General features: G+C 63.2%; 1 protein-coding gene across 4 annotated transcripts; it reads left to right on the top strand.

Moving 5' to 3' along the window:
* The first annotated feature begins 1,075 nt into the window (after positions 1-1,075).
* Positions 1,076-22,155, top strand: CAPN15 (calpain 15). Of its 4 annotated transcripts, none has more exons than XM_079944922.1 (13): positions 1,076-1,321; positions 9,152-9,446; positions 14,993-16,418; positions 17,204-17,412; positions 17,501-17,684; positions 17,764-17,987; positions 18,735-18,860; positions 18,932-19,084; positions 19,431-19,592; positions 19,695-19,921; positions 20,088-20,254; positions 20,337-20,515; positions 20,597-22,155. In XM_079944922.1, exons 2-13 carry the CDS (start codon positions 9,265-9,267, stop codon positions 20,772-20,774), a joined length of 3,417 nt encoding a protein of 1,138 aa, XP_079801048.1. In that variant the 5' UTR covers positions 1,076-1,321; positions 9,152-9,264; the 3' UTR covers positions 20,775-22,155. The 4 variants fall into 4 exon arrangements, with proteins under 4 accessions (XP_079801048.1, XP_079801049.1, XP_079801050.1 ...); XM_079944923.1 differs by having other exon boundaries at positions 19,764-19,921; XM_079944924.1 differs by having other exon boundaries at positions 20,601-20,731.
* Positions 22,156-27,817: the final 5,662 nt, after the last annotated feature.

Consider the following 27,817-nt stretch of genomic DNA (forward strand, 5'->3'; position numbering starts at 1 on the left):
CACCTGGAGAATAAGATGGAGGTTTTCCAGGAGCATTCAGCGCTGTCCCTGAAGGTCCTACTGGCTGGACGCTGGAGCAAACATTACCTAACCTCCCCTTGCAAAACTCCTCTCCATCTGGAGGCAGAATTGGACCACAACCACTCTCCTTAAATCTGTCTTAGCTTAGGGGCCTTGCTTCCGTGTCTCCTGCATGGGCCGTGCCTTCTCAGGATCCCCACGCGCCCCTGAATACCAGGGTCCCTGGAGCTCCGACCTCAGCATCCCCACTCCCCGCTGTGGCTTCTCCGTGCTTCGGTTGTGCCTGGTAAACCGCTGACACCAAAGCGCTTTCAGCAGATCCTGCTGCCTCCACAGCCTCTAGGCGACAGAGGGACCTCCGGCTGCCCAAAGGACAGGGAGCGGCCGCCCCTGAGGAGGCTCTTTGCGAATGGGGGCGGATTCTGCTCAGAGGCCCCCCGCTCACCACACCGGCTTCCTTCCTGCCAGGCGCCGGACTGCGCCTCCCTCCGTCCTCCCAGCGGCGCGGGGTGCTGGTTTCCCCGGTGGCCGAGGAGAAACGGGGGCTCAGACAAGCAACGTGCCCAAGTCACACTGAGTGGCACGGCCTTGGGTCAGCCCAGGTCGGTCCCAGCGAACCGGAGCTTCGGACCATGAAGCCTTTGCGGGGACCCGAGGAAGCAGACAAGCCCAGAAGGACCCCGTAAGGGAGGTGGCGGGTCTGCGGACACCGCAGACCTCAGGGGCCCGAGAGAGGTCAGCAGCCGCTGCCCGCGCCTACCTGCACGGCAACCGGAAGCGCCGTGACCGGGGAGGGCTGGGGGTCCCGCCCCTTCCTCCAAGCGGGGCGTTCTGGGAGTTGTAGTCCCGGTCCCGTCGGGGCCTTCTTCAGCACGCAGCGCCGCCCGGGACCGGGCTCGGCCACCTCCCTGGGCGCCCCGGGAAGTGGGAGAGCGCCAGTAGAGGCGGCTACTGGCCATCGCCCCGGACTCCGCCTCCCGGCCTGCCTCGCGCGCCGCGCCGCCTTGTGGGAGTGGTAGTCCGGGCGAGAGATTCACAGCGCCGCGTGCGCCCCGGGCGCGCCGTAGCCGCGGGGCCCCGGCAGGGCGCTACGTTACGGAGGCGGCGCAGGGCGCTGCGCGGGACGGGTCGGGCCGGGTCGGTGCGCTTGCCCGCTCCGCCACTCAGCGCGGGAGGCCGTCGGGGCAAAGCGCCGGCGGCAGAGGGCCCGCCCGCCCTCCGAGAACAAGTTGTGGGCCGGCCGGCGCAGGCGAGCGAGCCCGGGCCGCAGGGACTGAGGAGGCGCCGCGGGTTTGCGGAGGTGAGTCCCGCTCCTGGGCCAGGCCAGGGCCGGGGGCGCGGCCTGGACCCCCGAGGGGCCGTGGTCGACGGGCGGCACCTCCTGGGCATTGGCCGGTCCCGGCCGGGCTGGGGGCGCTGCTGGAGAGGGGAGCCGGCGGGACCTCGAGCAGAGGGATACCAGCCCGGGGTGCTAAGGACACGGGAGGCGGCCTCAGCCCCTCCTGCCCTTGAGTGCCCTTACCTCCGGGCAGTGTCTCGGCCCCGGCGACGTTAGGGGATGTGTCCTGGGGCGGCCCCGTGGAGTCGGGGAGCAGGCGCGCCCTGTGTGCCCACTGGCCACCAACCACATTTCCTCCTCCCGTCCCTCTCTTGCTGCCGCTGGAGCGAACCGAAAAGTTACCTATGGTGGCCCTGAGAATGTTTGCTAGGCTGCCGGCCGACCCAGCTCTTCCTGTTGCCCACAGGAGGGGCCTTTCTGATCCTGACCAGTGCAGCCTTGTTGGGTCGTCAAGTGGCCCTGACTGGGCTGGCTCTTGGGACCCCTTAACACACAGGAATTTGTGACCGGACTCCAGGCAGCAGTACCCCAGTGAGGCCAGGCCTGGGAGTTTGGGGTCCTGTGGCTCGGAGCCATGGCGTCCTGTGAGGGAAACGGGCTCAGCTGGGTGCTTGGTAGTTCTGAGCTCTTTCTGGGAGCCCCTCCTTTGGAGATCCCTGAGCTCCTCCCTCTGCCTGGGTCTGGGGGGCTGCGTGAACCACTGTTAGGAGGATACCGGTAATCACCTTCCCGCCCCCAGAGGCTGGGGGGAGGGGGTAAGTCGATCCTTCCACTTCTGAGTGCTTTCCTCAAATGTGGGGAGAGAGGTAGTGTTTCCCTGGCCCAAGTTGCAGAAGGAGGGCCCCAAATGGACGGGGAGCCTGAGAGCCACTACTCTGCAGCCTGGCTGGTGGGAGCAGGTCTTGGAGAGGCCAGCTGAGCCCGGCCCTGGTGTTGAGCTCCTCTTACTTCCTCTCAGGTCGTTCTGCTCCCGGGAGGAGCACCCCTCTTTTCTTCTGCATCTGAAACTCTATAGAGCTGCTTCTCCTGAGCAGCCAGGCTGGTGATCTCGTGACCTACTGAGAGCCAGGCTTAAGCCCCGCTGGGCCCAAAGCTCAGTGATTGCACAGCTTTAGACAGGGACCTTCGGTCTCGGATCTTGTGTCTCTGCTTTGAGCCCCGGGGCTCTGAGAGCAGGAAGTGGCTGGGCCCTCCGATCCTGCATCTGGAGGATGGTTCCAAACCCCTCTGCCCTTCTTGACAGGGTAACTTTGCTGAAACTCCTTGCTCTCAGGCCCTGCATGAAATTCTCTGGGCCCCTGTCTCTCAGGTAGCACTCTACTAAGCCCCACTTTACAGACCCGGAGGCCGAGGCTGAGGGGCAGGCGTGGCTGTTGGGGAGGGTTGGATGGGGCTGCACATCCAGGTCTGATCCACGACGATGCCTTTCAGCCTCTTCCTTCCACCACCGACGGTTTGTTTTTTATACATGGAGCTGGGAAGGACTCTGCTGTCCTAAAAATTCTCTAAAACCACAGATGTTTTCACCGGCCTGAGCTGGTTGGTGAAGAGCCTAAGTGGTGCGGCCCACACCCTGACCAAGGGTGCTCCGTGGCCTCCGGGTCAGTTGGCTCCTCACCCTGCTCTTTTGCCTGGACTGCCTCAGGCCCTCCCACCCGGCACCCACAGGAGCATCCCAAAGCAGGAATATGGTTGTGTCTTTCTTGCCTAATACCTTCTGCCAAGTTCACAGGCAGGGACCACTCCCCCCAACCCCCTGCCCCGCTCTGCCAAGAATGCCCAGCAGGCCTGTGGTATCCCTTTGGCTGTCTCCGGCTCCCCCTGTGCCCAGCACTGCCCCATTCGCACCCAGGGCAGGGTGGTCAGCGAGCATCCTCTGTCAGCTGCTCGCTGGCAGGCAGCTCTGGTGACCCAGCTCTGAACTCGGACGGGAACTCCGGGGTTGGAGAGGGAGGCATCCAGAATGGCCCCTCTCAGCCTCTCATGGATGAGGAAGGGTCACTGGTCTCCACCTTCTTTGAATGAGCTGGAAGGAGGCTGTGGGTGGAGTTTGGGCTTGGAGACCTGCCCAACCACACCCTGTCATCCTGGGTCACTCTGCAGATGGCTGTGCTGGTGCTGCCAGGGCAGTGCAGGGAGCCAGGGGCTGTGGGAGAGCAGCATGGGGCCTCCCGATGCCTGCAGGATGTGCTGTCCCTCCAGTAAGTACTTGTCTGGGGCACCCGGGGTGGACTCGCACAAGACCGAGTGGGACACACGGCCTCACTGCCTGTCCTGGCAGCACCATCTCACTTGAGCACCTGCTCCACACCCTGCTGTCTGCTTCCCCCTTTCCCTGGTGGCCAGGCTGGGGGACGTGGCTGGATGGTGCTGCAGAATATCAGAAGGAAAATAGGTTGATAGCTGCTGTTGATGAGAGTCATGGTGTCTTTGTCCTGAGGAAGGCATCCATGGCTTCTGCTCCTCTGGGTCGTCTTGGCCAAAGGCCAGGGCAGGGGAAGTCCTCCCACACCTGGCCCCCCCACATCCACACTGCTAGAACCTCCTTCCCCTCCCCCCACGGAAGGGGAAAGGCCGCGTGTTTGGAGGCCCTGCAGCTCCTGAAAAGGTCCCTCCCTTCGGGGTGAGCTGGAGGCTCCAGTGCCCTCACTGTGAGGTGGCTCTGCCACCCTCGAGGCCCGAGGTCACTGGGCTGCCTGGGCCAGGGCTGCTCCTGCTGCCACTTGGCGAACAGAAATGTGGCAGTGCCAAAACCAAGCGCACTCATCATCAGACGGTACTGAACTCGTGAACTAGAAGCGAGATCTTGGTGGCATCCCTGATTCCCTGACAATAATTTCCTTTTCCACGACGTACGACTGAGGCAGGTACGACTCAAAAGACACAGGACACGCCGTGACCCTGTCCCCTTCTGGGAGGCAGCCCAGACCCCCGCAGCTTGTCCTTCAGCCTCCGTGTTGGCGAGCTGCCCCTCACACATGGGTTTGATTTTGAGGGGCCTGTCTCCGCTCCTCCCTCCCCAGAAAGCAGGGGCCCTAGAAGCAGAGCAAATCCCACCTGACACCTGCTGGTCGTTTATGTGACCAGTACCATTGGGGCCCTGAGTTCTAACCCGTGGCTGGATGCTTCAGGGCTGAGGTGCTGGACAGGCAGAGAAGTCCAGAAACGCCAGCAGAGCGGCCACCTTAGAGTGTGTGCAGGCAGGGATCTGGGGCTCCAGCATTTCTCCCCAAGTTGGATGGCAGGGAGTGCTCATTACTATTTTGTTCCTGGGCCTGGTTCTTAGGGGCGTTGATAGCAATTTTCAGCAGAACTTCCACAGTCTCCTCTCAGAGGTCGACGATGCTGTTGTGGGGTGCTGGCCTGGCTGTGGGGGGGGGACATCTGGGCCTCACAGCACTCCTAGAAAGGACTGGCAGGGGGACATGTGCCCTGTGGGCAGTTGGAGTGGCCAGATGGTGCCAGGACCTGGGTCCAGATGAGTCTCAATGGCTACTGGCTGCTTGCCCAGAGCCCTGCCCCACCTGGGCACCTTTCCCTGGTGGCCCCAGCCATGGGCAGAGCCAGGCTGAGGGAGGCCTTGTTCCCTATGACCCTGGCTGGCCTAGAAGTAGTTGTGGCCTTGGACCAGGTAGCGAGGAGCAGCTGAGTCAGGCCATACCCCTGGGGCCTCCAACCTCTGGGTGAGGGACAGGTGCAGCTTCTAAAGGGACATAGTCCCCGGCCACTTCCCATAGGAGTGTTTCCCTGGGGCAGTGGAGGTGGGGCGGCCTCTGTGTGACCTTTGCCTCGGGGTTGGCCCCGGTCTCAGGGTGGCAGGCAGAGCCGTGTGGCCGGTCGACACCACTCTCCGATGGACTCTGGCTCCTGCCGATAAGCCTGGGGGCTGGGGCTGCTGCTCCAGGGGCCAGAGTCCAGACCCTTCCAAGAGAGGGACAAGGCATGCCCTCTGGGTGGATGTGCTCTTGGCAAACCTGCCACGAAGCCTCACCTCCCAAGGCAGAGCCCAGGCACGAGCACCGTGGATTTGTCCGGCTGCAGTGGAGCGATGTGGGCACCCCCCTCAGAACCCTGCTCCTCACAGCCCTGCAGGCCGCCATGCCCCTGAAGCTTGGGGCTGTGGTCCCGGCATTCTGGGCACACTGCAAGGCAGACATGTCTCCTGGACTGTGTCTGCTGTCCCTTTGGTGCTCCCCAGGTAGAGCCACCACGTCCCCAGTGGTCCAGCCCCTAACTGTCCACCCCACTGCCCTCCCACCTTGCGGGTTTGGGCCCATGAGCTGCTGATATGGGTGCCTGACCCCTCGAGGGTGGCCGTGGGAGGATGCTGTCCCACCCATGCTGGGACAGGGGCCTCCTGGCATGTGGGGGGGGTGTCCCAGCCTGGTTTCTGGAAGGGATGTAGGTGGGTTCATTCACTGTCCTGGCCTGTCCCTCCCTCAGGCAGGAGTACCAGGCTTCACGTCTGGTGGGTGCAGCTGGGGCACCCGGGCACAGGGAGCAATGCTCTGGGAAAGCCTGGGGTCCCCTCATGGCTGCTCTCCCTCCATGCCCCATCTGGGCTGGTTTTGGGCGGCCTGTTGGGGTTGTTGCAGTTGTGAAAGCACCATTGTTACGAGATGAGATTTAACGAGACTTGCGCCCGGGGCCCTGAGTGGGAGGTGGTGTGCAGTTGGCACATGGCAAACCAGCCAGGCATGGGGCACGTGCACTGTGAACACGGCTGGGCGAAGCGTGTACGCACGTGTGGAAGCATCATCAGGCGGCCCGTGTCTGCAGAGCCTGGCTGTCCCAAGGGACTCTGGTGCCCTGTGTGTGTGCCCCGCAGGCTAGCGGGGGCAGCCTGTGCTGATGCCCGCAGGACTCGCGGGAGCCCCCGGAGCATTGGGGGTACAGGGAGTAAGGATCCCGCGCCTCCCTGCCCTGGACCTGGGGTTCAGCCTCTGCCAGGTGTTGGCTCAGCCCTAGTCCTCAGTCGGGTAACCCACCGCGGGAAGTGCCCTGTGGGCAGTGGGACGAGATGAGCTGGGTGAGGCCGTGGGGTGTCACCCCCAGGACCCGGCTTGCCACCACGCAGGGTCCTGAGGAGGCTTCACCCTCGTCCGGCCCTTCATGCTCTTGTCACTCTGGGGGAGGGGTCCCCTGCTGTCCCCAGCAGCTGGGGAGTGCTGGTAACGCCAGGTGGGGGGCTGCCATAGCCCTGTGCCTGCACTTCCCTGAGGCCAGATCTAGGCCACCATCCCACTCAGATCTAGGGCAGCAGTTCCCGAACAAGGGCAAGGAGGCACTGGCTTGGTCTGGGCGGTGGGATAGGCACACCCACCCTTCGGGCCCTCGGGAGGCTGGCATTGCCAGCGTCTGAGCCCAGGCTTCTGCCGGGAGACGCGATTATGTTGCATTGCTCCTGAGACAAAGCGGCCAGGGAGCGGCCCTGGGCAGTGCCGTTGGAGCCCAGGTGGCCTGGGCGCTGGTGAGTGAGTGAAGGATGCAGGAAGGCATGGATGAAAGGACCTGACTCGGGGCGGGAGCACAGGGCCTGGACCAGGCAGCCAGGGCTCCCCATCACCCCGGCGGGCCGAGCAGGGTGTGGGGGTGTTGGTGCTGCCATCCCCAGAACTCCCCAGAGAGGCCCTTCCAGGTCACCCTCCCCCAACCCTCTTGATTGCAGGGTCAGAGTTTCCTGAAGGTGTGTCGGGAGGCTGGCACGTGGGGTACAGCTGCTGCCGGGCTCTGCTTGGTGCCTCGTGTGCTGTTCACATGCGGTACCCCAAGTGTCTGTGACAGGCCTGAGCGCTCAGTCCCCTGAGGCTAAGAGCATCGGTGAAGAGCAGGCGGGTCCTCACAGGACCTTGGTGCTCCTTCCTCCCAGCGAGCCAGGCCCACAGGCCCCCGGGAGGTCCAGGGCTGTGTCCTCACTCTTCCCTTGGCTCTACCTGCATCAGGCACACGTGATGCCAGCCCTGACCTGGCTGCGGGTGGACTGTCTACCTGCCCCCCGTCCTTTGTTCTCACAGTGGACACCGGCCTGGACCCAGGCTTGAGTAGTCTTGCTCCAGGGACACCTTTCACTGGGCTCAGCTTCAGCTCAAGCCCTCACCTGCTCAGGATTTGGCTGTGAAAGGGGAGTGTCAGAAACGCTTGGGCTCTTTTCCCACGAAGGGTTCCTATGTGGAGTGGGATTCAGGAGCCTGGGGGCTGTTCTAGCTGTTGTGGTGTCCGACTCGTAATCATGGGAGAAGCAGGTGTCTTGAGTGACCCTGCTCGAGGTGGACGTGACCACTGGGGGTGTGCTCTAGCACAGCCCAGTACGGAAACCTTGGGCAGCCATGGCTGCTGCCCCTGGAGTGTGGCCCATCTTCGTGGAGGTGAGCATCAGCCACAGTAGAGGAAGGACCTCAACTCAACATAGGTGGTACGTGGTTCACGCGGGTTGCATCCTGATTCCAAACTGACCTGGCAGCACATTGGACGTGTTGGGTGATGTAACATATGCTACAGAGATTCCGTTTACCTGTCCTGCCTTTCTTTTGTGGCTGTCAGAGGGTTAGAAATGACACTTGAGGCTCGTGTGATGCTCCCACTGGACGGCACTCCTGTCAGCAGGAGCCTCAGCCCTTCCTTCAGGGTCCAAGTGGGCAGTGTCGGCTTTAAAGGCCACTGGGGCCTCTGCCCCCACCGTCGGCTCTGGTCGTACTGAGCAGGGGAGGCCTGAGTGGTAAGTGACTTTCAGGATCTCCAGGCCTTTCGGGCCCTACGCTGCACTATCCTGTCCATGTCCCTTGGAGGAATGGGTCCAGGTGAACAGTATTGCTACAGGGGACTCGGCTGGTCTGACTGAAGCTGTTATGGGGCAGGGGCCCAGACTTCTCCCGCCCCTTCAGCCTCCAGAGTTGCGTGTGCTGCTAGCCACTCAGGTGTGGGCATCCCCACCCGTGTCCCCTGGACGCAGCATGGACCAGTGCTTCAGAGGCCTGGGCGCCCTCCAGCCTGCCTTTGTGCAAGGACGCGTCCACCATTTCCACCCCTGCTGCTGGCCCCTGTGTCCAAGGGACTTGTTTGGAAGCTGGGAGAAGGGTGTCATTGGGTGACGGTGGACCTGGGGGTGGGGGCAGGGCTGCTGGTCACCTCTTTGGCCAAAAAGCCAATTGGACGCCCACCTTGGCCCAGAGCCTGGCCCAGGCATCTTCCCTGAACCTGACTGGAACTCGCCTTATTTGAAATGAGATGCACCTGGCCTCCCATTTCAGGGCGGATGATCTTGGGCCCATTGGCCTCCTCCTGGAAGGCGGGCAGCCTCCCGGGTCCCTCCCTGGTCACCCATCTCTGGGTGGAGGGAGCTGTCCCTCCGGAAAGGCCATGGTGGTGACTGCACCTCCCTGTGACTTTGGACGCTGCCCAGTGCCCCTCCCAGAGGCCGTCCTGCCAGGGCTCGCCTGCCTCGCTGGGCTCCCTTCCCTTGTTTTTCTTTTCTCTGCCTAAATATCCCCTAAATCCTTTCTTTTAAGGCTGATACCCTTTTGGCCAGCGACCGTGGCACAGCCGCTCCTCCCCTGTGGGAGCAGAGAAGGGGGTGCCACTCCAGGGTGGAGGCGAGCTGTGTGCCGGGGCTGCAGCCCTGTCGGGACCCTGGCTGTGGGGACCCCTACTTTGGGCTCTCCTTTGCCACCCTAAGGCCACTTGTGTGCTGGGAACCTCCCTGGGCTCCTGGGGGCTTGGTGCCTGTGAATCACACTGTCTCTTCTCTCTCTATTCTCTGTGTCATTTCTGTTGTTGTTGTGTGACTCGGACCAGCCCGGCCGCCCTGTCTCCTGCGTGGGTGCCCTCCTCCATGCTCCACCTCGCCAGCCGCCGCCGGCCACATGTGACCAGGTCCGGCTCTCAGCGTGGCCACTGTCGCAGGGGCCATGGGGAGCTCCGCCTCCTCGCTGGCCACTGAGACCGAGTCGGACCACGGCTTCCCCAGGGGACTGCCCTACCCAGGGCCCCCGGCAGCGGCCGGCTGGTGTAGGAGCGGCCCTGGGGAGCCTGTCTGGGGTGACACCCTGGTCACCCGACAGCACCAGCCCCCACGCCCCCGGGCCCGAAGGTAAGAAGGTGGAGACGGCGTGGCCCCAAGGGACCCTGAGGGGCGGGTGCTGCTGTCAGGTGCCCCTTCCTCGGCAGAGGGACTTTCAGAGAAGTGGGGTCCCTGTTCCTTAGGGTCCTCTGGCAACTCATATCCCCCCAGACACCTGAGAGGCTCTGGGGTTGCTCACTCAGTAGAGAAGGCCCGGGATGCTGGCCCCTCCTGGAGCCGGGCTTCAGGTCTCGCCTGGCTGGTCGGAGGTGGTTGGGACGGGGCCTTGCAGCCCACCTTGAGCCCGGGGGCTTGCTTGTCTGCTGGAGCTGGAGCTTCTTGCTGGGTGGGGAGGGGCAGGGGCACAGCATGCACCGAGAATGCTGGCTTGCTTCCCATGGGATTTGGGGGGCACTGCCCTGGCCCCCCACCCGTGCGTGGTACCCTGCTCTGATGTGGCTGCCTGCAAGGGAGCAGAGGGGGGCGTGGGTCCCCGCTGGCAAGGCTGCACACGCCAGCTGCAGCCGTGGCTGCACTCAGACCCACCCAGGCTGTCCTGGATCACCTGGAGAGCTTCCCCTTGGGGTGCTGGGGTGACGGGCGTGGGGCAGCCCAGGCACTGTGCCCACTGCTCACGTCTGGGTGGGTTGGGCTCCAACGTCAGCCACGCACACACTGACGCCCCCGCCTTTGCCCCGTCCTGCGGCCTCACTGGAGGGAGAGGTACCTGGTGCACAGCAGACACTCAGGGTCCACGGACCTCCGGCCAGAGGTAGCCTCACTCTCCTGGGCCCCCACGCCTGGGCTTAGTGGGTAGCAGACACCCTCCTCCATCTCCCGGAGGCCCCTGCCAGCTGCCCTTGGCTGTCACTTCTCTCGGACACAGCTCACTTGTGCAGGACAGTTTCCTGGTGTCTGTGGGCCCCATGCATGTCCTGGGCTCACCGTCTAGGTGGCCAGGAGGCGTGTGGGAGCAGGACCCGCCTCCTGGGAGGCTTCAGGGGTAGTATGAGTGGTCTTGTCTGAGTTACCCTTAGTGGATGGAGTCATGAGGGCTTAAGGTCCAGGGGGATGTGCTGGGAAGCAGATGGTGGCAGGCACCAGGAGTTAGCAAATCGCCTCAGTTCACTTGTTACTGTATCAGTTACTGTATCAGTCTTATTGGGGTGTAACGTAACCTACCGCCAGATCCTCCGCTCCTAAGCGTGTGGCTCAGTGGTTTTAGTCCACGTGTGCGGTTGTGCAGCCATCAGCACAATCCAGTTTCACAGCATCTCCGAGACCCCATCTCCTGCCCATTTGCAGTCACCTCCCACCCCCTGGAAATCACTCAGCCACTTTTGGTCTTTGTGGATTTGCCACAGAGACCAAAAGTGCACATTTTACGTTTTACGTCAAGGGAATCACACCTTTGTGTTTGCTTCTCTCACCGAGCATTGTGTTCTCTGGGCTCATCCACGGTGTAGTATCAGTGCTTCGCTTCTTTTATGGCTGAATGATGCTCCTCTGTGTGGAGTTTATCTGCTTATTAGTTGATAGACATTTGGGTTCTTTGCCCATGGATTTTATGAATCTGCTGCCGTGAACCTTTGTGTACCGGTTTTTGCATGGACGTGTGTTTTCACTTTTCTTGGGTAGATACATAGAAATGAGTTGCTCGTGTTTATTTTAAGTTTATGTTTAACTTTCTGAGAAACGGCCAGGCTGTTTTCCACAGTGGCTGCAGTGTTGCCCATCCCCACCAGCCGGGCAGGGAGAGTTCTGGTTTCTCCCAACCCTCCCAATGCTGTTACCGCCCGCGGTTCTGATCCTGGCCTCCTGGTGGTTTGAGGTGGTCGCTCATGCTAGTTTCATCAGCTTATCCCCAGTGGCTGGTGCACCTCTTCACGCCTTTCTCCATGCACACGTGTCATTTTATTTCTGTGTATTTATGTCCTCAGGATAAATCGCCAGGGGTAGAATTACTGGGGTGGGGGGCGGGGGGGCTGCAGCGAGCAGCAGAGGTGGCGACCCTGTGCCCCAGCGCGTGTGTGCCTGTTGGATCTTGGCTCACGCTGACCAGCGAGCGGCCTGGGCGGGCAGCGCCCTCTCTCACTCTCTGGCCTCCCGCCAGGCCTCTCCGCAGGCTGGCGCATCCGGCCTGGCACTCCAGGCAGGTACTGTCTGCCCCTGGGAGCAAGTTGTGGGAAGAGCTGCCAGTGACCTTGAGGAATCCAGACACCCAGCATGGACACTAGAAGGAGCGGCGCAGGGGGCTGGGCACCAGAGATGCAGGAAGAGGGGCAGAAAGGTCGGCTGCCAGGACCCTTCCCCACACCCATACCTGGACACGTGGACATGCACGTGCGGACGGTCCGGCTGACTCTTCCCCTGCTCTCATGGGCCCCGGGCATCATGCGGACACCCACCGCATGCAGCCCACCCTTCACTGAAGAGCCTCCAGGTCTGGGCATGACACCCACCACCAAGCCAGGCCAGGAGCTGTGAGGCCTTGAGGAGTAACGGGCATCCACCACCTACGAGCTCGGGCCTCCCCTGGGTACACAGAGGCGGAGAGGACAGCCCAAGGCTGGCTGAGGATGACCTTAGAGGGAGGGGCCCACGTGCACCTCAGAACCAGCAAGGGGTCAGGTGGCGACATCCTGCCTGGGAGCCTGGGCTTGGGTCTGCTGGCCTGACCGAGCAACGTCCTTGAGTGGGGGCAATACTTAGTCCTCTCAGCTTTTTTGCGGAGGAAAAGGCCGTCCCCAGGCTCCTGCAGACCCTGCGTGTCCCAGGCCCTTCCATCACCTCCCTTTTGAATTGGAGCTGAGTGTTGCAGCCCCAGAGAATTGAGGGCAAAGCCAGGTATTTGGTGTCCGTTTCCCACTTGGCTGGCCTTCCTGTCGTGCGGAGTAACACCCGTGTCCTGGAGTTCAGTATGCTGGTCTCCGACTTCCAGGCTTTGTCTGGTGCTCTGGCCTCACCTCGGACACTCTAGGGGTCCAGGTCCTGGGCCCCCAGCGCATCAGGGTGGCCGTGAGGGTGACCCTGTGTGTGGAGACCGGAGCAGGGTAGTTGAGGGGGTGGGGGCAAAGGCCCAGGGCTCCTCTGGACACCTGGTCGCTGACCCCAGAGCCACTTCATCTCCACCCACCTGGTGACGCTGAGGTGTGGGCCACAGGTGTCCCTGAGGGAGTATAGCTCCCACCGCCTCCAGGTGTCACCTGCTGTGTGTCCTGGGTGTGGCCTCATGTTCATCCGGCCAAGGGACTGGCCAGCTGTTGGGTCATGAGAGTGGGTGGGACTTGGGCTCTCTCCCCATCCTGTGTCTTCTCAGCATGTCTGGGACCACCAGGGGCCTGGAGCTGAGGGCAGGTGTGTCCTAGGAGGGCCCCAGGCCCACCTGTCCTGTGCTGGGGGCGGGAGCCCGAGTCTTCTCCCTGGACACCCCTCTGCCAGGAGCAGGTGGTCCACAAAGGGTCAGACCAGCTCTGCAGGCCAGGTGGGGCACCCAGGGCAAAAGACCATCCTCTGAGCCTGGGGCCCACGTGGAGGCTGCCTGGGACCCAGCGTGTGTGTGCACGTGTGTGTCTGTGTGGGCACACATGTGCCCATGCCTTGACCGTGGGCCCTTCTGTCAGTGGGGAGCAGCAGGGGAGGCTCCAGTCATCTCTAGGCAGATTTCTTAGGCTTTTGGTAGTGCAGAAGACAAGGCCAAAGCTGACCTGGCCAGGCCCCACCCCCGTGCTGGTCGCCCCAGGGCCCATCCACCCACTTGGGTGCTGTGGGCAGCCTGTGAGTCTCAGCCACATGCCCGAGAAGGCGGCTTCACAGTTTGCTCTGGGCCAAGGAACAGTCGCGCTGCTCGGGGGACATTTTTTGTTTGTTTTTTTTAATATTTATTTATTTGGCTGAGCTGGGTCTTAGTTACGGCATGTGGGATCTTTTAGTTGCGGCATGCAGGATCTTTAATTGAGGCATGTGGATCTTTAGTTGCGGCATGTGGGATCTAGTTCCCTCACCAGTGATCGAGCCCAGGCCCCCTGTATTGGAAGTGTGGAGTCTTAACCACTGCACCACCAGGGAAGTCCCTTGTTTGTTTTTTTTGAAGAGGGAAGTTTTCTTCCTGAAGGATTTGGCACAAACATACCATAAGAAGCACGAACTTCATGACTTGTCATGAAGAACAGTTGACTTTTCTGCCAAGCAGAGCAGCTACAGTCAGGGTAGGAGACAGTGTGTGTGGAGTGTGGACGCCCCTTGCACCCGGGTTAGTCCTCAAGAGGCGGGTTGTGGGGCCAGCTCTGCCCACCCCAGAGGCTCCCAGAGCCCTGCTCCCACCCCGCTCCTCAGCCCCCAGGAACCATCAGGCACCTCTCTGCCTTTGGGTTTGCCCATCCTGAACATTTCCTGTGTATGGAATCACGCCACGTATGGCCTCTTGTGTCTTCCGGGGCGCGTTGGTGTTGTGTGTTGGTGCTTCGTTCTTCTTGGTTGCTGAATGATGTTCCATGTTTCGTTTATCCATTTATTCATTGATGGATGCTTGGGTTGTTTACACTTTTTGACTGTTGTAAGCAGGTCTGCCATGGACATGTGTGGATGTGTGTTTGTGAAGAGCACCAGTTTTCAATTCTTTGAGCATATACCTAGGGGTGGAATAGCAGGGTCACAATTGTGGTAAGGCTGTTTAACTTTTTGAGGAATCGTCAGACTTTTCCAAAGCAACTGTAATATTTTACATTCCCACCAGCAACGTAGGGAAGGTCTGTGGTTTCTCCAGATCCTCGCCAGTGCTGTTACCGTCTGCCCTGTTGGGTGTGAGGTGGTACCTTGTAGTAGTTTGATTTGCATTTTCCTGATGGCTGCTGGTGCTGAGCATCTTTTCATGGGCTTTTTGTGTATCTCTGGGGGAGTCTTCTCAAGTCCTCTGCCCATTTTTTTAATAATACTTATTTACTTATTTGGCTGTGCTGGGTCTTAGTTGCAGCATGTGGGATCTTTTAGTTGTGGCGTGCAGGATCTAGTTCCCCAACCAGGGATCAAACTCCAGTTCCCTGCATTGGGAGCACGGAGTCTTAACCACTGGACCACCAGGGAAGTCCCCATCTCTGCCCATTTTTAAAAACAGATTGTTTGTTGCGTAGTTATAAGAACTTTTTATATATTCTGGATACTAGACCCTGATCAGAAATAGATGATGGGCATATATTTTCTCCTGTAGGTTATCTTTTCACATTTTTCATGGTGTCCTTTGAAGCACGGAAGTTGTTAATTTTGATGAAGTTCTTTTTGTCCCCCTTTGTTTGCCTGTACTTTTGGTATCATATCTAAGAATACGTTGCCAAATCCAAGGTCATGAAGATTTACTCACATTTTCTTCTTTGAAGAGTTTTACAGTTTTCGTTCTTACATTTAGGTCATTGATCCATTTTGAGTTAATTGTTGAATATGGCATGAGGTAAGGCTCTGGCTCATTCTTTAGCATTTAAACCCAGCTTTCCCAGCACCATTGATTGAAAAGACTGTCTGTGCCCCATTGAATAATCTTGACACCCTTGTCAAAAATCACTGACCGCGGCCTTCCCTTGCAGCCACACGCACTCGCCCGGGCCCATGGCTGCGGTCGGGGAGTGGTCCTGCGCACGCTGCACCTTCCTGAACCCGGCCGGCCAGCGCCAGTGCTCCATCTGCGAGGCCCCACGGCACAAGCCTGACCTCGACCAGATCCTGCGGCTCAGCGTGGAGGAACAGAAGTGGCCCTGCACCCGTTGCACATTCCGCAACCTCCTGGGCAGGGGGGCCTGCGAAGTGTGCGGCTTTGCCCCCGAGCCCGTCCCTGGGGCCTCCCTGCTACCCGTCATCAACGGGGTCCTGCCGGAGCCCAAGGGCAGCTGCGGGGAGGAGGCAGGGCCTGCACAGACGGCAGGGCTGGCGGCCATGGAGCCAGCGGGGGGGCGGCCGGAGGAGGTGGAGGGGGAAGAGGGGGGCGCGGCCGCAACTGGGAGTGGCTGGGCCTGCCAGCGCTGCACACTGCACAACACGCCAGTGGCCAGCTCCTGCTCGGCCTGTGGGGGGCCGCGGAAACTCTCGCTGCCCAGGATTCCTCCCGAGGCCCTGGTGGTCCCAGAAGTCGTGGCTCCCGCAGGCTTCCCTGTCATGCCTGCCCCGCCCCAGCCCGGGGAAGGCACTGATGTCAACCCTCCCTCCGCTGCGGACCAGGAGCCCCCCCGGGGGCCACCCTTCAGCCCCTTCTCGCCTACCCTCCAGAACAACCCTGTGCCTCGCAGCCGCCGCGAGGTGCCCCCCCAGCTGCAGCCACCGGTGCCTGAGGCCACCCAGCCCTCGCCCTCTGCCAGCTCCAAGGGGCCCCCCCAGGGCCTGGGGCGGACCGCGGCTGGGGCCTCCCGCCTGGCGGAGCTACTGTCGGGCAAGCGGCTGAGCTTCCTGGAGGAAGAGGCAGCTGAGGGTGGCACCACGCTGCGCCCACCTGGTCCCGCCAGCCCCGCCCACTGCGAGGCTGGCACCACACCGGGCAGCGACGTCATTGACCTGGCCGGCGACACCGTGCGCTACACGCCCGCTAGCCCCTCCAGCCCTGACTTCACTACCTGGTCGTGTGCCAAGTGCACGCTCAGGAACCCCACAGCTGCCTCCCGCTGCACGGCGTGCGGCTGCTCCAAGCTGCATGGCTTCCAGGAGCACGGCGAGCCTCCCACCCGATGCCCCGACTGCAGCGCGGACAAGCCCGGGCCCTGCTTGGCCCACAAGGCTGGCCACCTCTTTCCCACAGCACCGTCTGAGCGCCTGGGCCAGTGGGCTTGCCCTGCCTGCACCCTACTCAACACGCCCCGAGCCAAGCACTGTGCCGCCTGCCACACCCCCCAGCTCCTGGTGACCCAGCGCCGGGGCACAGCGCCCCTGAGACGCAGGGAGAGCATGCACGTGGAGAAGCGGCGGCAGACGGACGAGGGCGAGGCCAAGGCCCTATGGGAGAACATTGTGGCCTTCTGCCGGGAGGTGAGGCCCCTCTGCATCGTCTGTCCTTCCCCACTGTCTCTTCTCCAGCTTGGGGGAGGGTGGGACTCTCTTCCCAAAGCTCAGAGCACCGGCTGGCCCTGAACTTGGGTGGGGCCACCAGGTCACTTACTCGCCTGAGTGTGCTGGGCCCTTCTCCCTGTGTCCACAAGGGTCCATGACCCCACATTCCGTGGTCCTGACCCCTCGGCCCCACTGTGAGTTCCTGCAGATGGTGGCCCCACAGGGAGGTGGGGACAGGTAGCGGCTTCACACCAACAGGCAGGCCTGGTGCTTCCCGCAGCCGCAGAAACCCTGCTGAAACTCAGGGTTGGGGTGCCCCTTCATGCCTTCTTCCCTTGGAGCTGCAGGAGGGCTGAGCCCAGGGCATCACCCACCCCCAGGGGCACCTGGAGAGGGTGTCCGTCCCCCCTCATGCTGCTACCCTCTGTCACTGCTGGCAACCCATCCAGGAGCTTGTGTTCTGGCTGCCCTGCCCCTGTCAGGTCCCCCCACTTTTATTCCTGGGGCCTTCGGTGCAGTGGGCTGTGCAGGGAGGTCACCCAGGCTCCCTGCGACCCATGCCCACCACGCAGCCTACAGGCTGGGCACTGCACCCTCTCCCTGGGGCTCACATACTTCCCACTGACCTGTTGCCCGGCCAAGCCATCCACAGGGGTCAGGGGGCTACACATGTGCCCACCTCTTCCTCTGGGGCTCAGGCAGCAGGGTGCTCTCTTGGGCAGTGGGCCCAGCCTGACCTGAGCCTGTGGCCATGGTCTCTGCAGAATGGCGTGAACTTTGTGGATGACAGCTTCCCCCCTGGACCTAAGTCTGTGGGCTTCCCCGCGGGCGACAGCGTCCAGCAGCGTGTGCGACAGTGGCTGAGGCCCCACGAGATCAACTGCTCCGTGTTCAGGGACCACAGTACCTCGTGGTCTGTGTTCCACACTCTCCGGCCCTCAGACATCCTTCAGGGGCTCCTGGGGAACTGCTGGTGAGTTTGGGGCACCCACTCGGGGGTGGGCTGCCAGTGGGCGGCAGGCAAGCAGGCCGTGTTCTCCGTGAGCCCCAACCTCACACAGGTTCCTGAGTGCGCTGGCGGTGCTGGCCGAGCGGCCAGACCTGGTCGAGCGGGTGATGGTCACGCGCAGCCTGTGTGCAGAGGGCGCCTACCAGGTGCGGCTCTGCAAGGATGGCACATGGACAACGGTCCTGGTGGACGACATGCTGCCCTGCGACGAGGCCGGCTTCCTCCTCTTTTCCCAGGTGGCGCCGGCGGGCGCGGGGTGGGCGGCAGGCATGGGCCGGGCGGCAGCAGGCCTCACAACTCCAGCCCCCCCTGCAGGCTCAGCGCAAGCAGCTGTGGGTGGCCCTCATCGAGAAGGCTCTGGCCAAGCTGCACGGCTCCTACTTTGCCCTTCAGGCCGGGCGCGCCATCGAGGGCCTGGCCACACTCACCGGCGCACCCTGTGAGAGCTTGGCCTTGCAGGTCAGCTCCACGAACCCCCGCGAGGAACCAGTTGACACTGACCTCATCTGGGCCAAAATGCTGAGTTCTAAGGAGGCTGGGTAAGAGGGGTGGCCATGCTGGGGCATGGAGTAGTGGGAGAGGCAGGGCCAGCGCCCTCTGACCTGTACCACGTCTCACAAGATATCTCGGGCATGGGCTGACCCCAGCTGGAGCCTGGCTCCCATGTTGCACTGGCCGTCCCACCTGCCCTGGCAGGGTAGCAGCAGGCAGGATGCTGTCCGTTGGCCTGTACCTTGAAGGCCCTGTCCTGACTTGGGCCGGTGATGGCCATCAGCGTCCTTGTGGAACTGTGTGGAGTGAGCCCCACAGAGGCACCTGGCGGCAGCAGCCGGGGCAGACAGGTGGGGGGAGTCGGGGGACTTCTGAGCCCCAGCACGCATTGGCCAGTGTCTGGGGAGGGTCCTTGACCCCAGGCCTGGGAGAGACAGCTCATTGGTGCTAGGACCCTTGCACTCAGCTGTTGCTGGGCAGTTAGGTGGCCCCACCCGTCAGGGAGCCGCAGCCCTGAGCTGGCAGGATCAGCCGGCCTCACCAGGCCTCCGAAGGCCCTGGGTCTGCCTGTCCCCCAGCCCAAGCCCTCTGAGCTCTTGGGCCAGCACTTCCTGAGTCCCATGTGTCTCACGTGGGTCTCCCAGAGGCAGGGAGGGTCCCCTATCTCGTGCTGCACCTCCCCGGAGGCAGGTCTGGGCCGGCAGGGGTCCCCTGGAGAGTGAGCCCACCCCCCCCATCATTAAGGCCCGTTACTGAGGGGCTCCCTGGTCAGCGGGGCTGCTCTGCCTGCACAGATTCCTCATGGGCGCCTCCTGTGGGGGAGGCAACATGAAGGTGGACGATGCTGCCTACGAGAGCCTGGGCCTGCGCCCGCGCCACGCCTACTCCGTCCTGGACGTCCGTGATGTCCAGGGCTCCAGGTAAGTGTGGGCGTGTGGATGTGGCAGGGGCGTGGGGGCATGAGAGTGGCCTTCAACCCTGTGGTCCGCAGGCTCTTGCGCCTTCGTAACCCGTGGGGCCGCTTCTCCTGGAACGGCAGCTGGTCGGACGAGTGGCCGCACTGGCCGGGGCATCTGCGGAGCGAGCTCATGCCGCACGGCAGCAGTGAAGGCGTCTTCTGGATGGAGTACAGCGACTTCATCAGGTACTGGACGCTGGGCAGCCACGTCCAGTGTCGGCCCCATGGCTGCCCTGCTCGCCCCAGTGTATGGGGTGTCCTTCCTGCCAACCAGAGGCCTGGTCCATCCTGGAATTCGGGTCAGCACAGGGTGGGGGTGTTTCTGCCAGGGCTCTGTCTGTGGGTCAGCCTTACGGCCTGACGCCCCCTGGTGGTGTCCACAGGCAACAGCCAAGACCAGGGATTCTGGGACACTGATCCCAAGAGATCCCGATGGGCAGGATGCCTGCTGGGGTTACCCTGCCCAGGGACGGGCGCCGTGTCCGGGGCGAGGGTGGGGGCTGCTCAGCAGGGCTGTCCTCTCGCTGCCCAGGTACTTTGACTCCGTGGACATCTGCAAGGTGCACTCGGACTGGCAGGAGGCGCGGGTGCAGGGCTGCTTCCCCAGCTCGGCCAGCGGGCCGGTGGGCGTGACGGCCCTCACGGTGCTGGAGCGCGCGTCCCTGGAGTTCGCCCTCTTCCAGGAGGGCAGCAGGTGGGTGGGGGCCGGGCAGCAGGGGTGGGGCCTGGCCGGGGTGGAAGGGGCGGGACAGCTGGGCAGGGCCTGGCCACCCGTGACCCCTGCGGGCCACCGCAGGCGCACGGACTCGGTGGACAGCCACCTCCTGGACCTGTGCGTCTTGGTGTTCCGGGCTTCCTTCGGCAGTGGTGGCCGCCTGAGCCTGGGCCGCCTGCTGGCCCACAGCAAGCGTGCAGTCAAGAAGTTTGTCAACTGCGATGTGATGCTGGAGCCCGGCGAGTACGCCGTGGTGTGCTGTGCCTTCAACCACTGGGGCCCTGCACCGGGCCCACCAGCTGCGCAGGGTGAGCGACCCACGCCCGCCCACACAACTCCCACCCCGGCCCAGCATGGACCCCCACCCATGCCTTCTGGCCGCTCCGCAGGGTAACCGCCCTGCCACACCAGCACAGCCCTGCCTGCACCCAGCGGGGATGTCTGCCCGCTCTCCTCACCCAGTGCCCCCCACAGTCTCCGGCCCCTCAGCGGGGGTCCCACGCGGCACCCCGGAGCCACCCGGCCACGTGCTGGCTGTGTACAGCTCAAGACTCGTCATGGTGGAGCCCGTGGAGGCCCAGCCGACCACGCTGGCAGACGCCATCATCCTGCTCACGGAGAGCAGGGGCGAGCGGCATGAGGTGGGCGTGGGTCCGGGGGGGAGGGGGAGGGAGGCGGCTGCCCGCCCACCCACCCACCGACCCCTGCACTACCTGCACCCAGGGACGTGAGGGCATGACCTGCTACTACCTGACGCATGGCTGGGCAGGGCTCATCGTGGTGGTGGAGAACCGGCACCCCAAGTCTTACCTGCACGTGCAGTGCGACTGCTCAGACAGCTTCAACGTGGTGTCCACGCGTGGCAGCCTGCGCACCCAGGACAGTGTGCCGCCCCTGCACAGGTGGGCACCCCCGCACCACCACCACCCCACCGCCCCGCGGCCCCCAGCCTCCACAGGCCCTCATCGGCCCCCCTCCCCCAGGCAGGTCCTGGTGATCCTGTCCCAGCTGGAGGGCAACGCCGGCTTCTCCATCACCCACCGCCTGGCACACCGCAAGGCGGCCCAGGCCTTCCTCAGTGACTGGACGGCCTCCAAGGGCAGCCACAGCCCCCCACTCACGCCCGAGGTCGCTGGCCTGCATGGGCCCCGGCCGCTGTGACCACCCTGCCCCCACCTGCCTGCCCCCACATGCACTTTACGAGGAAGACCCCAACACAGGAATGCTTGAACCAGAATCTCAGGACCCCCACCCAGGGAGCGCCAGCGGCATGGCGCAGCTTCCCCTGGGCCTTCCTTCCTGCCCCTCCCTCCTACCCAGGGCCTCATAGCCACCAAGCAGAATACCTCGAAGCGGCCTCTAGCTCGAGGGAGCTGTGTGCCAGCTCCTCTGACCAGCCCACCTTGAGATCTGGCCCAGATTGCCAGGGCCAAGGTAAGGCTGCCCCTTCCCATGGCCTGGGGCCTCCTGCCTGGCAGCAAAGAGCTCCATTCACAAAACCAAATCTGGGGGGTCAGAGGCCAGGACCCCAGCGTAGGAGCAGGGACTGCCCCTGTTTTGAGGGGTCAGAGAACAGGACCCTGGGGTGAGCAGGGACCACCCACCCTTATGGGGTCAGGCCAGGACCCCAGGATGAGAGCAGGGACCACCCCCATTTTGGGGGGCCAGAGGCCAGGACCCTGGGGTGAGCAGGGACCACCCCCCTTGTGGGGTCAGGCCAGGACCCCAGGTGAGAGCAGTTACCACCCCTCCTTGTGGGGTCAGGCCAGAACCCCGGGTGAGAGCAGAGACCCACCCCCTTTGTGGGGCACGAGGTCAGGAGCCTTTTCTCCGCAGTTTGCCCCTAGGTCCCATCTCCCCCCAAGCCCTCATGAGGCAAGCAGTGGTTCCTGGAGTCCCAGCAGTGTCCCAGGAGGCAGGTGCCTGGCGACCATGGGATCAAGCAGTGGTGGGGAGGGACACTATGCAATTCCTGGAGCGCCAGCCAGGATCGAAGCCATGCCCCAGGCTGGGGTTGGGGCAGTGGGTCAGGTGGTCCTGAGCCCAGGCCCAGCCCTGTGCTTGGTGAGGGGGTTTGTCCTCAGCACCACCTGACCTCTGCTGGGAGGAACAGTCCAGGAGAAATCCTTGGCCAGCCCTGTCCAGGCACATGCAGGGTGTGGCCCTTCCCAGCCCCTCCAGAAGCCCAGCGTCCTCCCTGTGGCTGCTCAGCCCTGAGTTCTGTGTCTGCCTGAGGATGACTGAGGCCGGCTTCCTGGGCCGCCTGGCCTCACTGTCCTGCAGCCCCCAGGCAGCAGGTGGCCCAGTCTGTGGCCCCTCGCTTCCCGTGGGACTTGTAGGCGGGTGGGTTTACACCTGGAGAAGCACCCAGAAGCACTAGATTCCCCTTTGGGCCTCCTTTCTATTCTCCTTTTACTCTGAGCTGTGAGTATTTTTAACCCTGTACATACGGCAGCTCTTCTGACACAGAGGCTATTTTATCAGTCGTCAGTACCATCCCTGTAGGATGATTCTCCATGGGTGTTTCCAGACTCAGGCTCCGATGGACCAAATAAAAATGTTTTGTTTTGTAAGGATTCCTCCTCATCTCTCTCTCCCAGGGGTTCCTGGCCCCTCACCTCTCCTCCAAGGGCTGAAGGGCACCAAGGCCCACCTGGTGACAGCTCCTCGGGGTGGCTGAGCCAGTGCCCAGGCCAGCCTCACAGGGAGCCTTTAGGGGTACCCTGTTCACCAGCTGCCTGCATCCCAGGAAGGACTGGGTATCCAGGTGGGACAGAGGCTCAGGCCAGACCCCGCAGTGGTTGGCGGACTGGTCCCCACGAAGCCTCAGGAGGGCCGTATGTGTGCTTGGCTTTTCCCAGAGGCATCTGCGTTCAGGGTACCTGTCTGGATCCATCAGAGTCATGGACGGAGCAGAGGAGTGAGGGGCAGGGAGAAAAGTTTGTCTCCCGCAGGTGGTGGGGTCCTGTGCCCCCTCCCTCCTGTCCCATTTTACCGGTGGCAGCCAGGACCAGGCACACAGCCTGCAGCCCCAGCCTGGGCTCCCAGGTTGGAACGGCGGCGGGCCCAGCCTCCTGGCCGAGAGGGGGGCTGGGGTGCAGAGGCCGCTCGGCGGGTGTAAGAGGCCTGTCACAGGCCAGCCTATCGTATGTGAAAGCAATTAAAGCCACCAGCAGTGTTGGCTCCAGGCGGGCCTCGGGCAGCAGGGGAGCTGCCACAACACATCTCCCCTCAGCACCCAGAGACGCCCGCCCTGCTCCACGGCTGCGCGGCCACGCCGGACCTTCTCCCGTGGGGTGGGGGCTGGGCTCCCCCGTCACTACTGGGACGTCCCGGGCAGCCTGAACCCGCGTTCCTCCAGCCCCAGGATGGCCTAGGAAGCGAGTTCAGAGAGGTCTGGCAGGGGTCTCCACAGTGGGGTGGGGGCTGCGTGCTCATCCTGTCGGCTGGCCTGGAGACCCCGGCTCACCCCAGCCAGCGCCCGCTCCCCTGGCACCTCTGCTCCAGCAGGGAGGGGCTGAGGGGAATGGGAGCTGGGGGCCCCCCGCGGTGGGGACGCAGCAGCTCATGGGAGGTGCTGGTGGGGGCTGAGGTGGGGGCCCGGCCGGGGTCAGGGCTTGGGGCGGGGACGGCCACTGTGATGAGGTTCGAAGGAGGGGGAGCCGGCCTGAGGATTGGACTTGGCCTGCTGGGCCTTCGGCCTTCATCGGGTGGCACCTGGACCCAGGCCTGTGCGAGGGGTGGACGAGGGTCGGAAGAGGGCAAGCCGCCTCCACACCGCCCGGCCCCGCTCCCTGCCTCAGTCTCTGACCCTCCGGCCACAGGGGCCCTTTGTCCCGAGCCCACCCCCACTCCCCACAACCCCGGTCCCCTCCCTGTCTCTCCTGGGCCAGATCCCCCCACAACCCCCTTCCTGCCCCTCACCCAGGCCGCCTGGCTGCCCACCCGTTGGCCGCGGTGGCCTTCCTGAGGCGGGTGGTGCTGTGTTCTCACTTGTGAGGCATCCCTGTCAGAAGCACTTAGTGTACAAATTAGCCGCGGCCTCCCGCCTCCTCCGCACGGCTCTGGGCGCTGGGCTGACTCTCCCGCCTGCCCTGGGCGCCCACCCACGACGGAGCAGCAGGTCTGGTCCCGCTGACCACCTCCTCTCCCGGGCTCCTCTCTGGGCCCCCGACCTTGACCTGGACAGGGGTGACCGCAAGGGGCGGGTGTCTGGCGGGATGTCGGGGTCTCCCACTCCAGGCCCAGCACCTGCGTCTGCCCCGACTGGCAGGGTCAGTGTCAAGAACCGTGGGGGACAGACCCAGAGTACGCACAGGCTCTGCAGCCCCCGCCCACCCCGCCCGCTGGCCGGCCTGCCACTCAGGCAGGGAAAATCGCCTGTGACAGGCCCAGGAAGGCTGGGCCCCGGGGGCCGCGGAGGGACTTGCGCAGCTCCTCTTCCAACATATGGTTGCTGCCGGCCCCGGGCGCTGCTCTGCCAGGGCAGCTCGGAAGCTGGGTGGGGGCTCTAGGTTGGGGCTCCGCGGCCTGAGCCATTCCTCCCACTCGCCTGGCCAGGCTGCTCCCTCAGTGATTGGAAAGGCCCCTGCCCCAGCTGGCATGCCTCTCATAGCGGAGAGCTCACTCCCGCTGCAGCCTCTCTTGGTGCCTCCAGAGAGCGTCCAGGAGCCTCTCCATCCCAGGGCCTGAGGCAGATGGAGGATCAGATCCCACCCCACCCCACCTCACCCCAGGGTGGCCGGCTAATCAAGCATGCAGGGAGCGCTGGCCGGGGTGACTTCCAGAGGAGGGAGCTAATTGGGGGAGGGGTGCAGTGAGCAGGTTTGGGACCAGAGGCCTCCTGGGGTCCCCGGTGCCCCGAGCCTCCCAGCCAATGCCCTTTCCCTCAGGGGGGCCCGCTCCACCCCACATCCCTGGACCAGCTTGGGCAGCACCCTCATACACTCCTTGGGGAATATCTGGGCCCTGCATGTGCCCGCCATGGGCCACACTGCCCACCCCTCAGAGGTTTATAGTGGAGTTCCCCAAACCTGCTTGCAGCCCTCTCCACACAGTCAGTCACCCAGCACCATCTCTCTGGCTCTGCTGCTCCCTCACAGACCCGCTGTGAACCTGCTGTGGCTCCCCAGTGCTCTCAGATTCACTGGACTCAGACTGGCACCCAGGGCCCTCAGGTGTGACCCTGCCCCTCTGTGGGTTTTTTGGGTTTTTAAAAATTGTTTATGTGGCTGCACTGGGTCTTAGTTGTAGCATGCAGGATCTAGTTCCCTGACCAGGGCCCCCCTGCGTGGGGAGCTCAGAGTCTTAACCACCGGACCACCAGGGAAGTCCCAACCCTGCCCCTTTGGACAAAACCGTGGGTCCCTGAGGCCACCTCAGATGGGCAAGGAGAAGGAAGTGCCAAGGACAACTCACACTGGCCTGTGGAGGGGCCCTCAGACACTCTGGGGGCTGCCATGTGTCCCAGAGCTCATCAGCGAGAGGGTGAACATGAGCCGTGGCCATCATCCTGCATGGCACTGACCCCTCCCAGGGGCTCCCAAACCCTGCCTAGAGGCTCTACCACCGTCCCTCTACCCACGGGGCAAGCAGAGGCTGGCCCAGCCCCGACACCTGTCCTGGTGAGGCCGTGTGTGGACACTGAGGGGAGGAGACAGACCTGCCCTGGGCACTGCACCGCCGTCCCCCTGCCTTCCCTGGACCCACTGTCTGTCCAGCCCACGTGCCCCTGGCGCACAAGTACCAGCATTAATGGAGGTGACAGGCGGGCAGCCTTGGGCAAGGAGGCAGAGGACGTTAATGGCCACAATGCCTCTGGCTGGGGGCAGAGAGAGGGGCTGCATGTCCCCACCCCACCCTGCACCAGGACAAGCTGAGGAGAGAAGACTGCTCCCTAGGACCCCACTGGTGCCAGAAGCACCCAGAGACCAGGTCTTCCACCATCCAATCTGCGGACAAGGGGACTGATGCCAAGGAGCCTGGGCAGGGGTTTCAGGGCTCAGGTCACATGGGGGACCAAGCCCCAAAGCTCGGGGATCCCTGACACTGCCTCAGGGAGCAGGGGCCACCTCCCTGCGCCCAAGCTTTCCCCAACATGTTGCAGGGTGGGGTCCAGTGGGTGGGTCATGACCTACCACCACGCCCCACTCCTTGGTGGAAAGTGGGACAGGCCCCAGGCACACTGTGCCAGCTGTGAGGGAGCAGATGTGCCTGGGAGTGCCTCAGGCAGACAGCACAGGGGCACAGGGGCTGGCACTGCTGTCCGGCCTCGCCTGGCTGCAGACCGGCAGTCAGTGCACCTGATGGGCTGACCTGACTCGCACCCCCGTGTACAGGCCATTAGGCTGCAGCCATGGCCAAGCTCTCGGGACCCCTGGGGCAAGTTCAGGGCCCACCTGCACCCCTGGCAAGACCCCTCCTGGAAGCCCAGTCGTGCCTCTCAGGTGCTGAGCCCCTTGGAGATGCCGACACCTCTCCTCCCACCCAGACTTCTGGAAAGGCCCATCCACAGAGGCGGCCTCCACGGCTTCTTCTGAGCTGCCCTCCCTGGACTCCTGCTTTTCCCAACATGCTGTGAGGCCTGGCCTCCTCCCCCCTCTCCGGTGCTCCTTGGTCACCTGGCTTCACTGGGCTGTACCCTCCGCACCCTGAGAGGCCCCTCCCTTCCCTTGGAGGACGGTAACACCCTCCAACCTGCCCGCCCCCTGTGCTGGCAGCATGGCCTCCCCAGACCCTCAGAGGAGTCAGCAGTGCAGGGCCAGGAAGCACAGAGCCGTCCCTGAGACCCCCACCCCCACTGGCTCAGGGTGACCTGTGCCCCCTGCCCTCTCTGGGCAGTGCCCAAGATAGGGGCCTGGGCCCGGCTGAGTATGTCCGGAGTGGGGTCTGTGTGCAGAAGGAGCAGGCCTCCCGGCCCCCACTCTCCACAGGGCTGCTGGCGTGACGACCGCTCAAGCTGTCTCCCGGCCTGGGGCTGCCTGCACGGTCAGCTGGTCAGCTGGGCCAGGCCAGGCGGGCAGAAAGGAAAAGGCTGGTGGGCTCTGCCACCCACAGCAGTCTTCCAGGCCCCCGCTCTGCCCTGTGGACTTTACGGGGAGAAATGGGGTCCCCCAGGTTGTGTCAGAGAAGGTGGCACTAAGCAGTCACCCTCACATCAGTGTCCTTGCACTGGGCACCCCCAGGACATGGCACCCTGCTCCTTACAGATGTCTGTCGTGGCTGACCAGAGCCCCAACAACTGGGCCATAGCCTCTCACCCTCCTGCACAGCTGGGGAAACTGAGGCCAGGTTCACAGGGCCCAGGAGGCACTAGACTCTGGACCTAGTGTTCTCCATCCCACAGACCCCTACTGGATACTCCTTTTTTCTCCAAAGCACCCCAGCCCCCCAAGCTGAGCTTGAGATACCCCAGGAGCCTGTAGCTGAGCCTACAGGGAAGGCCAAGTAGACACGGGGACCTCTGTGCCTCCACAGAGTGGGCCTGGGGCAGCACACACCCCTCCGACGGCAGACCCCACCCCATGCCTGAGATGGCACACCGCTCATCTCTGGGTTAAGTCACCTTCCCCTGAACAAAGGCAAAAATTTCTTGAGAAACGTGACTGGCCTGTCTTGAGTATCTGTGTCCACTTCTGGAATGGTCCTGGCTGATCAGATGAACTTCCGCTAGGACCCAGCTGAGAAGTGGGCTCCCTGTTAAGTCTGGACAGTTTGGGGATCAACATGGAGTCTAGTACCCTGGGAGGTGGGGCTGGGAGCAGCTCTGGCCGTGAGGACATTAGGGGCGGGAGTTTTCTGGTGGGCCCTTTCCCAGGCCCCGCCTCATTCACCCGGGTCCTCCCAGGAGGGACAGCCAGTGGAGAGGAGTCCTGCCAACAGCAGGCAGATGCAGCCCTCCTTGGGTACCTGCCAGGGGAGTGAGGAGTAGGGGCTGGGGGGTGATGCTTCTAGAAAGGGGGAGTGAGTGCATGTGACCCTCTTTCTGAGCCGGTGGCTGTCAGTGGGCAGGACAGAGGTTTGGGGGTGCAGACCCATTCAGCCTCCTGTTTGGAGAAGAGGGAAGGGTACTGCAGGCAAGTCTTGGCCAGAAAAGGAGGCTTGCTCCGCCGTGTGTGCTGGGCTCTGCTGCCGGCTCTCTGCTGCAGCCCTCCCCGAGCTAAGTTCTGTCCCCTCTCGGGCTGGGCTGCAGCCCTCCCCAGGCT

Source organism: Stenella coeruleoalba, assembly GCF_951394435.1.
Source record: "Stenella coeruleoalba genome assembly, chromosome: 15".
In the NCBI taxonomy this organism is placed as follows: Eukaryota; Metazoa; Chordata; class Mammalia; order Artiodactyla; family Delphinidae; genus Stenella; species Stenella coeruleoalba.

Bases quoted from the DNA above. Each gene is read 5' to 3' on its own strand.
- CAPN15 (XM_079944922.1), top strand. From the start codon at position 9,265: ATGGGGAGCTCCGCCTCCTCGCTGGCCACTGAGACCGAGTCGGACCAC. The intron at 19,593-19,694 runs GTGGGTGGGGGC...GGGCCACCGCAG, and splicing joins CTCTTCCAGGAGGGCAGCAG to GCGCACGGACTCGGTGGACA. The intron at 20,255-20,336 runs GTGGGCGTGGGT...ACCTGCACCCAG, and splicing joins GCAGGGGCGAGCGGCATGAG to GGACGTGAGGGCATGACCTG.